At 43.7% G+C, this 14302-nt stretch overlaps 1 protein-coding gene and 1 long non-coding RNA gene across 5 annotated transcripts in view; one reads left to right on the top strand and one right to left on the bottom strand.

The window, feature by feature from the left end:
* The window catches only part of NRP1 (neuropilin 1), a 123966-nt gene extending 111225 nt beyond the window's left edge, over positions 1 to 12741 (bottom strand). The window contains exons 1-2 of one of the 3 annotated variants that reach the window (XM_081931596.1): positions 12181 to 12741; positions 8854 to 9028 (exon numbers count right to left, since the gene is read on the bottom strand). In XM_081931596.1, coding sequence (XP_081787722.1) covers positions 8854 to 9028; positions 12181 to 12247 — 242 coding nt within the window. In that variant the 5' untranslated portion in view covers positions 12248 to 12741. The remainder of the gene's footprint in view (positions 1 to 8853; positions 9029 to 12180) is intronic. The other 2 variants (XM_081931595.1, XM_081931594.1) reach the window with 2 other exon arrangements.
* LOC309353465 overlaps positions 8950 to 14302 on the top strand; it is a 29027-nt gene continuing 23674 nt past the window's right edge. Inside the window, exon 1 of one of the 2 annotated variants that reach the window (XR_014161879.1) lies at positions 8950 to 9059. This is a non-coding gene — a long non-coding RNA (uncharacterized lncRNA). Of the gene's footprint in view, positions 9060 to 12665; positions 12759 to 14302 lie in introns of those variants that run through there. The other variant, XR_014161880.1, reaches the window with a different exon arrangement.

A 14302-nucleotide genomic window follows, 5' to 3' on the forward strand; every position in this document is an offset into this window, starting at 1 on the left:
ACAGCCCAACTTTAATCTCATCAAATCATGAAATCGGGTTTGTTTGACAGGACCCGTTTTTTAATTTTTAAAAAGTAAGGTTGACTGGCATTAATTACATTTTGTGTATGACTTATAAATTAGAGTAGTGGTAAGTAAATGGTAAGGACAGGGCAGCTAGGCTGCACAAAGCAGATTGCCTGATGAGTTGGGCACATTCCAGCAATGTGCTGTATATAGTTAAACGTACAGCCCGGATTTAATTTGTAAAATGAGAGGTGGTGGAACTCAAGCATATCTGATATTTATGCTCTCTGCCCTAGCAGTCTTGTCAGGGCCACGGGGAACAAGGTTCTTACAGGGTTATTCCTTAGAGGGTCTTAGAAGGCTCAAGTCTGCTGTTGTGAATGGGGCAGCTGTCTGCTGCAAGAAGAGGTTCCAATAAAATTCTCCAAACTCTGGCTTGGATACAAGCTTCAGGGAACTAAACAGATCACTGATAAAGAGGGCAAGACAGAGAAATTATTCTCTGTCTCAGGTTGTGGTTTTTTTAAATGAGCCAGGGAAGAATTCACAGTTCCTATTTGCAAAAGTTTCTATAACCCCAACATTAAGAAATATATATATAGCATGGTGGCGAACAGCATAAAAATCAATAAAGAAACTGCATACATAAAGTAAGTACAAAATACATCACAGATCAGATTAATATATCTACATCGCTGAATCACCTCTCAGGGTAAGCCAGCATGAACAGCTGAGTTTAAAGTAGGTGCCTAAATGTCAATATTGGAATCACATTCCAAAAGGAAAGTGATGCTACACCAAAGGTCTTAGTGAACATATGGGGAACTTTGGGAACAACACTACTAAGAGTCTCTTGGCTCACCTATACCTGTTCACCATATGCCGAACTCTACATGGATCCTCTTAACCCATATTCTTCAATAGCAGTTTGGCAAGGGATCTGGCCTTTAATTGGTGAATACACCGTACCCTCCAAGTGTTCCTGTTTTCCAGAGACAGTCCTGGAATTATGAAAGCCATCCTGGCTTCTGATTTGATCTGGGAATGTCTGCATTTCCGCACCAGCACCGCTGCCACTGAGCTTGGCAGGAGGATGAGTCAGCACTTGTCCTGAGTGATGGCTGAAGTGGCGGCTGTGAGGGGACATCCTATTGCCTCTCCAGGGCCACTGCTGCTGGCCTGCTCCCTTTGGAAGCTCAGAGAGCAGGTGAGAATGAGGAGAGGTTCCTGCTGCCACCAAGGCCCAACCTTGCGTGACACACTGGCTCTGAGAGCAGGCAGAGGGCAGGGCTGCCCTGGGTAGGAAGAAAGGGGGAGTGGAGATGAGTGCAAGAAGTCTGGATTTTTAAAATTTTATTTTATTTTTAAAAAGCTTTGTGTAGCCATGTCTAATCTTGCAACTTTCTAAAATTGACTTATTGATGTGTGTTTTTCTTTTTGTAAATCTACAAAAGTATAAAATAAAACCGGGATTAAGGGTTTTTCTTAGATGGTGTAGACTGCAGGCATAGGCAAACTCCGGCCCTCCGGGACTACAATTCCCATCATCCCTGACCACTGGTCCTGTTAGCTAGGGATGATGGGAATTGTAGTCCCAGACACCTGGAGGGCTGGAGTTTGCCTATGCCTGGTGTAGAGCTTGTGTGCTATTGATGTAGTGGTGGTAGAAATGCTCGGGGGGGGGCCCCACAAAAAATGGGGGGGGTTGAGGAGGGTCAATTGGTGGAGGTGGTGGGAATGAGAAATGTCCCTATCTTCATCTGAAGCATGTTGGAGGGTTTGACAAGATAGTGAAATTACTAATGTACAACACAACTTTCTCCTTTCAAAAACCTATACCAGGACCAGAGCCAATTCCTTACTTGATGGGATTCAGACTTTTATGGATACTGGTTTGCAACAGAATTATGTTATCCATATTTCTGCAGGATGGTAAATACACTGAGTGGATTTCCTGTTAATAGTTAGAACTGTAGCATCTGTTTTTGATTTTTAATCCATCTACTTCTATGTAAACAACATATTTTGTAATAGCTTTCTCCCCTACTAAAGAACTGTAATTGATAACAATCCTTGTACGGCTCTAATCTCAGCCATGTAACTAATCCCTGTTAAAACCAATTTAAAGAACAATTAACTATCAAGCCCTTCTTTCTACACTTTCAATGTTTCCAAATCCAAGTGAATTTTCTGTTTGAAATGATCTGACAACAGAACATGCACACTCAGTAATTGTCAAACAAGGATGATATTGCTCTCTGCATATCTAAATTATGGCCACTGAAACTAGAGTAACGAAAACTTCGGTGACATTATGCCTTTGCAACTCCTGTAAAAAAAATAAAAATGCTGTTAACTCTGGAAATAAGAGTCAATAATTTGTTAGGAAGGAAACCGCTATTTGGCTTTCTCCATTCACCCCGTCCACCTTTCCAAAACATTGTCTTCTGAAACTTCACATTCATTTTCTTAATGTTTTTAACCTAGTGTCTGTGAAATTTTTATTGCTCCCTAGCTGATGACATCCGATCTGAATGTAACCACACACCTCTTTGCTCAGCGGCATTTGTCACAAACCATTATAAATTATCATGCTGATAGTTTGCATTGCTGGGAAACCGGAAAAGTTCCATAAATTCAAAGCACTGTGAATCAGTGGCATTCTTGTTTATTATCCAGATATAAAGTTTTACAAGATTCAGGATAACTACATGTACGCAGTAGGACATTAGCACAAACAAATGGTAGAGTATGTAGAGTTTCACCCTGAAAGCATTTTAAACTGTCAACAAATGTGGGAGGGAAGGGAGGTAATAAGCTCATGTTTTATCTTTTCCTCCATTCATTTTTAACTATATTCTGTTCACCAACATAGACTATTAATAATAAATATGTTTGCAATTACATACAGTAATCACTAGGCACATCACATTCATCTGCTGCAAAAAGATCCCAAATTTTGGACTCGTTCCACTTAAAAGCAGACATGTAATTCCAGCTATTGTTCAAAGCAGTACAGAATTACATTATCATTTTTTTTAAAAAAATCTTGATTATAATATGTTACACTTAGGATTTTTAGGCTTTGAGTATGTTATTCCACACACTCTATTGATTACAGAGTATTTCTTGGGTTATTCTGTCCTCGTTTTTAATAGTATGCTTAATTAATTACGATTATAGCTTTGTTCCTACAAATGATGAAAGATGACCCCCTTGCTCAAAGAAACTTTCAGCACGAGAATTATATGATGCATAATATCATGAGGTCATTGAACTCATCCTCCCTGTGGAATATATTCAATAGTTAAGGAAAGAAATGCATTTCTCATAGTAACATTTATTAATCCTGAAATGTAACTACATCTAAAACAGTAAACAAGGCGCTCATGATCATATGTGATATAGTAATTATAAAATATTGGGGCAATTTTTATTCACCACCTTCACCTCATGCCCTTTGTTTTTAGGTTGGGGTAGTTCTGGTGGTCTAATGGTTCATTCCTGTACATGCCTATTCAGAAATAAGTGTTGTGGAGTTGAATGGAAATCACTCCCAGGTAAGTGAGAATTGATGTGGAACCTAGGAGGACTTAAGACCTTTGTCTTAAGTAAGGAGAAACTAAAGCCTCTTTTCCTGGCAAAAAAACAACTCAATTCAAAACTTGTATTGGTTTCCTCCATAGATCTTTACATGGAACTCCATGCTGTGAGATGAACCTCAGACCAATTACAGATAGGTAGCCGTGTTGGTCTGCCATAGTCAAAACAAAAAAAATTCCTTCCAGTAGCACCTTAAAGACCAACTAAGTTAGTTCTTGGTATGAGCTTTCGTGTGCATGCACACTTCTTCCTCAGACCAATGTTTGCCTCAAAATGCTAATGCAGGAGCACAGAAAGACATCCATAAGGGAGAAAGCCCTTAATTATGCTTATTTATTTATCAACAGATTGTCATCAATGCCTCATGCCTCTGCAAGCAGGATCAAAACCCTGCTTTCGGCTGAAGCAATTGTTTACCTGCCCCACATATAACATCAGGTGCAGGGCAGGGGTCATAGCTTGCCCAAAATGGCCTCACAACCCAACAGGGGAGACCTGGTAGACCTAATGAGGCCTCCAAACCAGAGGTTCTTCCTGTGAATTTGTATACATTTTGCCAGTAGCCATATGAGAGAGATGTAGTAGTGCCTTCCTGGAGGCAGCACTGCAATTGTAGGAACAGTGATGCCCCCCCATATTTTTTATTTTTTTGCAAAGGTAATCTGTAGATCTACTCTTGCAATCTCATCAGAAGCAGTGTGCATCCATATCAACTGCCACCACTAAGGGCTTTCATACAGTGTCCTTGTAACTCTTCAGAAGAGGTAAAACATGAATGGCAGAGGCAATTGAATCCCAGCAATACAACATCAATTTCCTCCAATACATTTGTATTTCTGTCAGATTTCCTCTCTCAGAAGTATTAATTTGTTACCTCTTTCTCCCTGCAGATAAATATTCATTTACAGCACTGCACTTTAAAAAAACTAAAACAGTGATTGAATGGACTGAACTATTACACACTTGCAGCTGTGACAATAAACTGAAAATCTAGAGTTAGGAAATAAAAGTTTGCTTAACACTAAAAATCCCATGACAGACTGATTGGTACATTAATCTATTGCCTTACCCAAGATTTGGTGAAAGGAATATGAATTTCTCAAGAGAGTAAGGGACTCTGAGACCTAATACAGTTTCAAAAGTTTCCTATGAAGAAATAACTTTTCCTGAAAATATGGTCCTAAAGGGTTTGACACAAATCTCCTCACTCAGAGTTAATGGTCATAGTGTGGAAGTCAAAGATCTGAATTTAAAAGAGAGCACAAATAACACAGGAAGCATTTAAGTCATTCAACAAAAGGTCAATTTAAACTGTTCTGTCTAGCTAAACTCTGCCCATAAAATTACCCCCATCCTTGCCTGACAACGAAACTGCCCAATTAGAGAGGGAAAGATACATTAATTAGACGGGTTTCAGAGACTTGGATTGAAAGGCACAAATACTCTGCTGAGAGGAAGAAACATACTTTGCCCAGAGGCATAATTCACCTATGACAAGTTATAGAGGTTTTAGGTATATCAGCTCTACACAGACTGACCTAATGGTTGCAATATAATACACCACAACCACTGCATTTATTATTATCATGCTATATTAGTGTGTAAGTTATCTCTGAACAAGCGTTTTGCAAGCACTAAAGGATTAAAATATCTCCCATTTTCTTCTCTGAACTTCAGAAGAGAATAATATTCACATGCAAACACCTCTAAGAGTCTGTTCATACAATCAGTTCCATCGTATCTTCACAAACACAACATCTTAAAAAAATATGATATGAATTTCAGAATGGGTGGCAGGAGTTTGGGTTCAGAATATGAACCCCTCCAGTTGTGAAAACTGACACATAATGATGAGGTCTGCCTTATCATGAGGTTTACTGCCCCACCACCCAGCCCTCCCTTTCATTTCCTCCCGACTCAGAATTGAAGAAAAAATTTCTTGTGAAGGTATAGGGAGACAAGCGTAGGGAGACAATGAAACCTTGTAGGTGTCTCCTTAACTGACCTGGACTTTCCCGAACATGCTTAGCAACAACACTTCTTAGTAGAGTGGATGGGACTTGGCAGTTTTCTGTGCCTCCCAATTAAATGAACAGGGGTGAGAGGCATAGCAAACATACTAAATGCCCTATTATGTTAACAAGATCTGCTCTGTCTCCAACAAGCCCATCTTGGTATCAGTTCTTTCTACAACACAAGGACACATTTTGATTGAGAGCTAGGAACTGGCAGGGACAGCTAGAGTGATACTCTTCATGCTTCTTTCTTCCAAGGCCTTGAATTGTTTGCTCATCATTTGTAGGAACTCACTATTCATTTATTTCTATTTCTAATCCGCCCTACCTAGCAATGGTTAAACTGGTTTCTAGAGCTGGTCATCCAAACCCGTTTTTAAAAGATCAACAAGCTACTGCTCCAATATGAAGGAGGAGTCGTTGCATGCAGAGGATGGTGACACTTTTTTGGCACCGTTTGTTAATGTGTCCTTGGTTTTAACATTGCTGTGGCATGTAATTAGTTATCTCTGCTTATAAGAAAATAAAGTGAACCGAAAGCAATGATGAAATGTAATAATATTACTAAATAGTTACAATGATCCTGTTCTAATTTTTTTTATAGCTCAAAACACCAGCTTGAAGAAATTGCTATTGTTTTCTCTCTAAGGGAAAGCTGTTGTCCAGCTGGAAAACAGGACAACTCTTTAGGCACCCTCACATTCATATTTGATGCAATAGGTTCTCTGTGGGGTTGTAGCAATCATGAAAGAAAATAGGGTAAGAGTGAAGCCTTGAAATAAGCATGGTCCAAGCAGTTTCTCAAAGATGGGGTTTCTAGAATTCTTCCAGAAAGAATCTCATAGCCACTTGGGGATTACCTGTGGCATCCAGAGTTGTTCATCCAAGCTCTAAAAGAGGGCAGGGCAATATCCTGCCTTCCAAATGCTGGAATCCAACACCCTTCAGCCCCAGTAAGCATGGCCAATGGGTAGGGATGATGGGAGTTGTAGTCCAACAATATTTGGAGAGCTACAAGTCCCCTGTTACTTCTGTAAGACTGTGAATAGAGAATAGCCTCCCCCCCCACCGTGAGAAGCCAATGTGGCTAAGTAGCAAGTTTATACAAGCTCATATTCTGACACAAAGTCACTGGAAGGCCTTGTGAAAGTCATCACTTTTCATTCCCATCTGTAAACTGGGACTATAATCTGCATATGTTGCAGAGTTGTTTTAAGCATTACAAAGGTTCGGCTGAAGGATTCACAGCTTGAGATGGTTCAATCCTCCTGGTGCACTACTTCACATGAGGAACTTCAATATACTTCCACTGAACCTTGTGTTCTACATTAGAACTTATTACCTCAGAGAGCTCTACTTATAGGCCCAGGTGCAGGGAACCCACTGCTGGCAGGACCCACAGCATGGAAAGATAAAATAAACACACCGGACAAACATCTTGGGTTCAAACAGGCCACAACTTTATTGGTTACAAATGCAAGTAGACTTTGGCATGGGCATAGGTTTGTACCCTGATTCATCCATCCCGGCTGCTGGTTGATTATTTTGCAAGGTTGATCCTAGATTAAGAATCCCCCTATAATGTACATCAAATAGGGACGATCCCTCCAGGACAGTCATTGGGTGTGTGGGTGGGTGCTATGGGCCCATCACACACTGTCTGGGCATCCAGACTGCATCTTCCCTTGGACCCCTTTAAGGGTACTCTCAATTTCCTGAAGTAGGGGTGAGGTGGGCTCTCAACTCCCACGCCCCCAAGACTAAGGATCCAACCCAGTGCCTTATCCGCCAACAAGCTGTGACACCAGACGGGCCCAATTTATCTGCAGGCAAATTCTTCCCTGGCCCCAAATACGACAACTGAATATTTCCATAGCAAGGTCTTATGCAGGACCTGAACCTGCCTGCTCACCTTCAGGCAGGACCATATGCTACATGGGGTGGGAGGGTGGAGAATCCAGCTCCAACCGAGCTGATTGATGAGCCTGGGTGAGGCTTCTTTATACATCCAGTGAGCAGAGCTGAGTAAAGACTAGGGACTGAAGCCTTCATTCAGCTCCACCACACAAAACATATGCCCTTGCTTGCCTGTGATAGGTCAGATAAAATGCAGGCCCCCAGCAACCTGTGCAAACAGAGGAGGGAGTGTTGTCCCACAATGATTGTGCAGGGCCATAAGATCATCCTCAGCTCAGACTGCATTCATGCCAGTTCGCAGTCACCACTCACCATCAGACAACAGTAAGCGGTCCTTCTCACAATATATTTTGACACAAGGCAAGAACTTAATGTGCAGCCACTTTTATGCTCATGAAAACAGAGTTCTGTGAAAAGCCTGCACCATTATAATCAGAATTAATCACGGTAAAGCCCTTTATCAGGGATTGGGGTGTTGCTGGACTACAGTTCCCATCATGCCTCATTATCAACCACACTAAGGGGTTGGAGTGGGTTGAAGTGTCTTAGCAACATGTGGAGGGCCACAGGTTCCTCATTTCTGTTCTACACAATACCTAGCAGTCTAACGTTTTCTTCACACTGCTTCACCAACTCAAAATGAAAAACAACTTCTGTTAATATTAGTTAAGAAAACTGATGACTTCCCCTCGATGCCACACACGTGTTATCCCCAATTATGGCACTAGCACAGTAAAACAAAGCATGTATAGTTGTCGGGCTCTTAAAATACATTATAATGCCCCATGAATGTACAGCCTCTCCCATCAAACAATACTGAGTGAACTGGAACTTGCAAAATTCTAAATAACCACACGTCTTTTGCCTTAAGCATCAATACGTTTCTAAGCAACTTCAGAACATTTAAAGCAGTGGCACAATCATGAATGCAGAGGCGAATGCTTATTTCTCCCCTACTGTTCCTGCATAGGCGTTCCACAACCTCCAAGTCACTGAGCGGCTTAGGGAAAAGTTCCAGAGGAAATAACTGCTAATGGATCCATGTTTCCAACAAAAACGACACAGCGGGATTACAAGATTATATCTAAAACAATCTTATATAGTGCCTGACATGCAGTAAGCACTTGCTTTAATATCTTTACCACAAACATATGATCTGGTATGGATTCAGACCTCAGAGGGATTCATTTTATGCGCAGAGTTTTGCACTCATCAGCTGTTTCATCTCCCTTCCCCACCCCCAACAAGAAACCGTGGAGCTTTTTGTCCAGTAGATGGTGCTATGGCTCCCTTCACAGACCATCTCACTTACTTGCACTCTCTGTCCTCCAAATCAAAGTGAGGGTTGAAGTTGATCATAATTCTCTGGTATGGTTGAGGAGCTTGAATCAGCCACTCGCATTTTTGGCTTGGATGATAAGTGTTTGGATAGCCAGGAGAGGTGAGATACCCAGGCTCCACGATTCTTATATTTTCACCACATTTATCTGCGATTAAGAAAACACATTTCATGTTCAGGTCAATCAAACAAAACATCTATATTTCCTGCAATAGTTCAAGTCCTTGTTGCAGAACATTTTTTTCTGGTTTATGATTTAAAGAAAGCTGCTTTCTGCAGTTATTAGCTCTGGTTTTGTATCGCCACCCCTGCAAAAGACAGAACAGGGGAGGTGGTTTTGTTGTTGGTTGTTGTTTTTTTTACAAAACTTCTTAATCCAGACAGAGATCTTTGTGATTATAACAGCTTTTACACCTAATAATCAATAAGTAATTAATTATTATTGGAAACTATAGTGTCATTAAGTAATAAGTTTTAATTGAGAGTGATTCAGAGAGCAATGTTATTTGATTCTTTTACTTAGCATTCTGATAATAAGCCTGCTCTATGTCATTTGACAACAGAACTTGTCTTCCAAGACCCCTTCCTGTTTACAACAACCCCCTTTTGGTTTTATCAGATCCTAAATCTAAGCAATTTGAAGCTATCTGTGATCTTCAAGTCCAGACTACCAAAGAACAAAGTAGAATTTGTTGAAGCAGCAATGATTCAGTGGACTCCTTTAAGGAAGTCCCCCCCCCCCCTTGGAGACCAGATAAGAGCAGTGTAACAGAAAGCAAGGAAAAACAAAATGAAGTTTATTTGTAATTACAAAACTGTTAAGTTCCCCAGCCCGCTAAGTGCAAATAGCCGTATCTTGAGCAAAATCTGGTTGCTCCTCTCCAAAGCCATGCTAGGGTTCTTTACAAATAAATATTGAGAGATGAAACAGAGGCAATGTAATCTAACCTCCAAGGCCACTTGTTCCATTGTTCTGTGCAGGTTTGCACTGACACTTTGAAACTTCACTGAAATATTTTCTACTAACATCAGATAATCAGACAAGCATTAACAAATGACACACTGGCAGCCCATTTTCACAGTAATGACATATGAAACTTCTGTATCTAATAAAATTCTTGTGAACTGGAAATGGCATTCCTTGTACTTGACATGAAGTTACAAATGTTCAGAATTTTATTATAGATAACCAGGTCAAATGGAAATGAAAGATAAAGTGCACATCAAAAATGCATAAACTACAGCCGTTATAAGAAACATTTGCTATAAATTAGAAGGGAATGAGATGTACGCTGTGGGTTTTTGTTGTTGTTCAGCGAATTGCTATTTCAGAGTTGGTTATGAGCTACTATTTATTCCTGCCTTGACAGTTTGTATCGCGTGTCTCATTTCCGAGAACAAAAGATGTTGCAACAATGAGTTCAAAATCCACAGCCAATGATATTTATCTGGAAGCCTCCTGCATGTGGTTTCAGAGACAATCTTGCATGATTTGCCGCGTGCAAGCTGACTTGGAAAATGATCCCGCCTCATTAAGTCCACTCTAGCTCTATGCAAACAACATGGCAGAATCTGGCATCTGTTAAACGAGTGAAATAAACCAGCGCTGCTGCAAGTCACTTGACAAGAGTCACTCTAGGAGACATTTAGGTGGGCTCACTACCAACAGCACTTTAATCGGTAACTCCTGGGAAAGTGATAGTATAATAAGATAATGTGGGGAGCTGCTAGACTCCCTGGCTCTGTGCAATCTCTCGCACACTTGATTAAGAGGAGCAGTTTCTAATGACTCTGGACCAGTCTACCTACATAAGGTTAATGAATTAATTTAGCAGACACAAGTCCTGGACAGAGGTAGATGTGGCATCCACGAGTCTGCTAAGCTACAGAAGAGATGGATGGTCATGGTGACTCTACAGGGCTATTACATTATGCCTATAACTGCTCAGACTTAATGACAGCTTCATAGTTCCTTCCCCTCAGATCTTCCTATGGTTGGCTCAGCACTTAAGAGAATGATATTGCTCGTAATAGCAAAAAGGCACGCTATACATCTCACTCCACTTTATGCCTCCAGTTCATCCCTGCTTATTTACTCATCTCCATTAATTCAACACTGCCTGCAAATCGATGCAGAAATACAGTGCGATCCTGTTATCTTTGCAAAGGAAGACTTCAGGTTGAAAGATTAGGTCTAGTTAGCTACACTCTTCAAAAAGATTAGGCCAATCAGGATCTCAGGAATGATTCTCAGGGACTGACATGCTAATACTTCTTTAAAGACTTTTTTTCTTCCCTTCTCCTGGTCATGAAGGAGCAGAGGAAGAACTTGTTTCTTGCTAAATTAGCCAACTTCTTCAAAATATATTGAGAAAAGACTGATTTCCACCATAAAGTGTGATTTACATCCTCCAGTAAAAGAATACTCCTATTGTGGTCCCTTATTAAAAGAATATTCCATTCTAAGTGGAGAATGTTACCTTCTTTTAATTACTTTGATTGAAATCCTAGTCAGACTAAAAATAAATATTTGGTAATTAGTTAATAATAATTGCTCAGAAATTGGTCTGGGAAGGAAAAACTCCTATTAACTCCCCCTCTCCATGTGTGCAAGTAAGATGTCAACCATTCCAGGCAGAACATCCTTAAAAACTGCATAGATTAGGGAGCTAGTATGGGCGTTATTTCATTGCTGAATGAAGGAAGCCTCCATCAATTTGAAGCAGCTCTTAAATGCTCCCTCAAAACCAGATGTGAAGTCTGTGCCATAGGATTTCTCTTATAACTGTTGTGTATGAACAGTACCTTAGGTTGCTTAGCTTGAGACAATAAGTGCCCTGTGAGCCCTAATGCATAATATAGATGAATGAGGAGGATGAGGATTTGGAAATAGGTACCCGTGGGGACTCATAGCTACAAAAGATAATCAAATATATGACCCTAAACTTTCACTTTCCCCCTTGTCTCTCAATAAAAACCCTGCCTTTTAAGTATTCACTGTCTGTCAGGTTTTAAAGTGGAATCTTGTGCAATTGCCAAAGGATGAAACATTAAAGCAATTGGCTATTCTGATTCTTGTGAATCAGACAAGCCCTGCATTAGGTAGCATTCAGGATGGGTAGCCAAACAAAGATTGTGTGAAACTCAAGGTAAATACCCAGTGTTTTGTGTTCACCTTCCTTTTATCCATTATATTAGTTAGTTTCACAGTTGGCTTTATATATCAGGAGCTCAGGTAAGGGGCCCTCTGCTTGCAGCTACCTGGCTTCACTTGAAAGACATTGCGTGTCAGTCACTTACCACTCTTCAAAGCCCTGCCAAGGGTAATGGTGAGGGCAACACAGTGCAGGAAGAGTCCCCAATCCATCTTCCTTTCTCAGTACAGAAAGACTGAAGAAAGAGAATAAAATATCCGGTCTCTTCAGCGCACAATTCCTCTTAGATCTTAAATCCTCCAGTAGGGCCGGTGCAAAAAGATCAGAAAGCTTGGCTCAGTCGGCACAGCAGCACGGGCGGCAGCAGCAGCAGCAAGAGTCCCGTTAGTACAAGAGACGCTTCTCTGTTTGTTGTGTATCTCCTCAAGTCTCCTGCATCCTGTCATTTAGCTCCGGCTTCCTCTGGCTCGCCCCACACTTGTTCCCTTTCCAGGCGTCACTGCCTTTGCCATTTCCAAACAGACTTTATTTGTTGCTTTTTTTAAAAGCACCGGTGGAAAAACTAGCGAGGAAGTCCCAACAGTGAGAAGGGGAAGGAGCTGGGGAAGTAGCAACACCCCTTGCAGCTCTCCGTCTTCTCCAAGTGGTTGCAAAACTCTCCCAGGGTTCGCCGGGATGAGATGAGCGCCTGTCTGTTACGCGGAGGAAGAAGGGAAAGCAGCGGTGAGGACGGAGGCGACTTTTTGTGGCCAGCTCCAGCCCTCTCCCTCCCCGCCCTCCTGCCCTCTTCACCCCGGGATAGCGCGCCCGTCACAGGAGGAGGGGCGCAGGCGTCTTCCTCGCCAGCGATCCCTTCCTGGAAGGGAGATCCGCTCGCCAGGAGAAGAGACCCGAGAGGTGCGCGCTGCCTGCTCCTCCCAGCGCTCGCTCGAGGGCTACTGACCTGGCCACTCGCGCTGCGGGCTTGGCAGCCCCAAGGCACCCTACCGCCGCTGCTGCCCGCGGTAATCCAACCACTGGTGGGGGTGGAAGGAGAGGAAGGCAGCAGAAGTGCCAAGCGGTCAGGCGGCTCCTTCCCGCAGCCTGAGGAGGAGAAGCGCAACTCAGTGGCAATAAGAGCCGAGGCGCCGCCGTCTCCAAAGCCCAAAGTCCCCGCCCTCTCTCCCCCCCTCTCCCACTCTCAGCCCCCTCCCCAAAGGAAGGATCAACAAACAAACAGAAGGAGCCCGAGAGCCCTGAAATTCACCCGGGGAGGTGGCTGGTTGGGTGGGTGGGAAGCGGAGAAGAAGGGGGGGAGTGGTTGGGGAAGGGAGGGGAGGGACGCGGACCGACGGACTGACAGTCGGAGGAGGAGGAGGGCAGAAGCGTGCCGGCAAGGAGAGGAGCCGCCTCGCCTTCTCCGCGCTCTGTAGGCTCCACAAGGGGTGGGTGGGGAGGTGGGTGAAGGGGAGGGGAAGGGGCGTCTCTGCGCGCCAGGTAACACGGGCAAAGCGTGGCGCGCCCGCGGCCACAGCTGGTCGCCGAAGGAAAACTACCCACCGACAGACCGCTGCCCACAGCGCCCTCTCCTCGGGACCAAAACACCCCGAACGTGGCCAGCCGGCGTTACTCTCTCCCCTCCACTAGAATATGGTAATTCCACACCGGAGGAGACGCCTTCCTACAGATACCGAACCGGATTGATAGTCCATTTAGCGCGGCTCTCAGGCAGCAGTGTCACCTGAAGATGCCTCATACATGCCCGCCTCAGCTGTAGCCTCGCTGCCACCAGCGGACACTTGGGAGCGTGATTATCACGTCGCGGACGCCTTTAAGAGTAGTCGCTCGCTCGCTCGCTCTCCCCTCTTTGCTCGTCCTCCATCATCCTCCCCCCCCCTTTGATCAGTGGTGCCCACCGGCGCAGCCCGGTGGTTATGCTCCCCCTCCTGCCGCCGCCGCCGCCTGCTGCCCAGTCTGCAAGGCGCGCGCACTCACGCACCCCTGCGGGGAAGCGCCTCGCCTCTACTTGGGGGGATTAAAAGCTCCGTGTTTTCTCTCCTGCTCCCTGTTGCGCATTGTCCTCTCGCCTCCCGTCTCTCCCCTCCACCCCTGTGCAAAAGCGCCGTGTACTGGCTACCCGCTTTCAAGGCGCTTCAGCAACGCGCGCCCGCGGACTGGGCACTGGCCACCTGCTGCGCGCCCCACGCTTTCCACTCCGCTCTCCCCTGAGCGCCGTCTCCCTGCCTGCGCGCGCTCTGACCATCCTCCTTCAACCACCAGCCGGCAAC

The sequence above is a fragment of the Podarcis melisellensis genome (assembly GCF_964234715.1).
Source record: "Podarcis melisellensis genome assembly, chromosome: 12".
In the NCBI taxonomy this organism is placed as follows: domain Eukaryota; kingdom Metazoa; phylum Chordata; class Lepidosauria; order Squamata; family Lacertidae; genus Podarcis; species Podarcis melisellensis.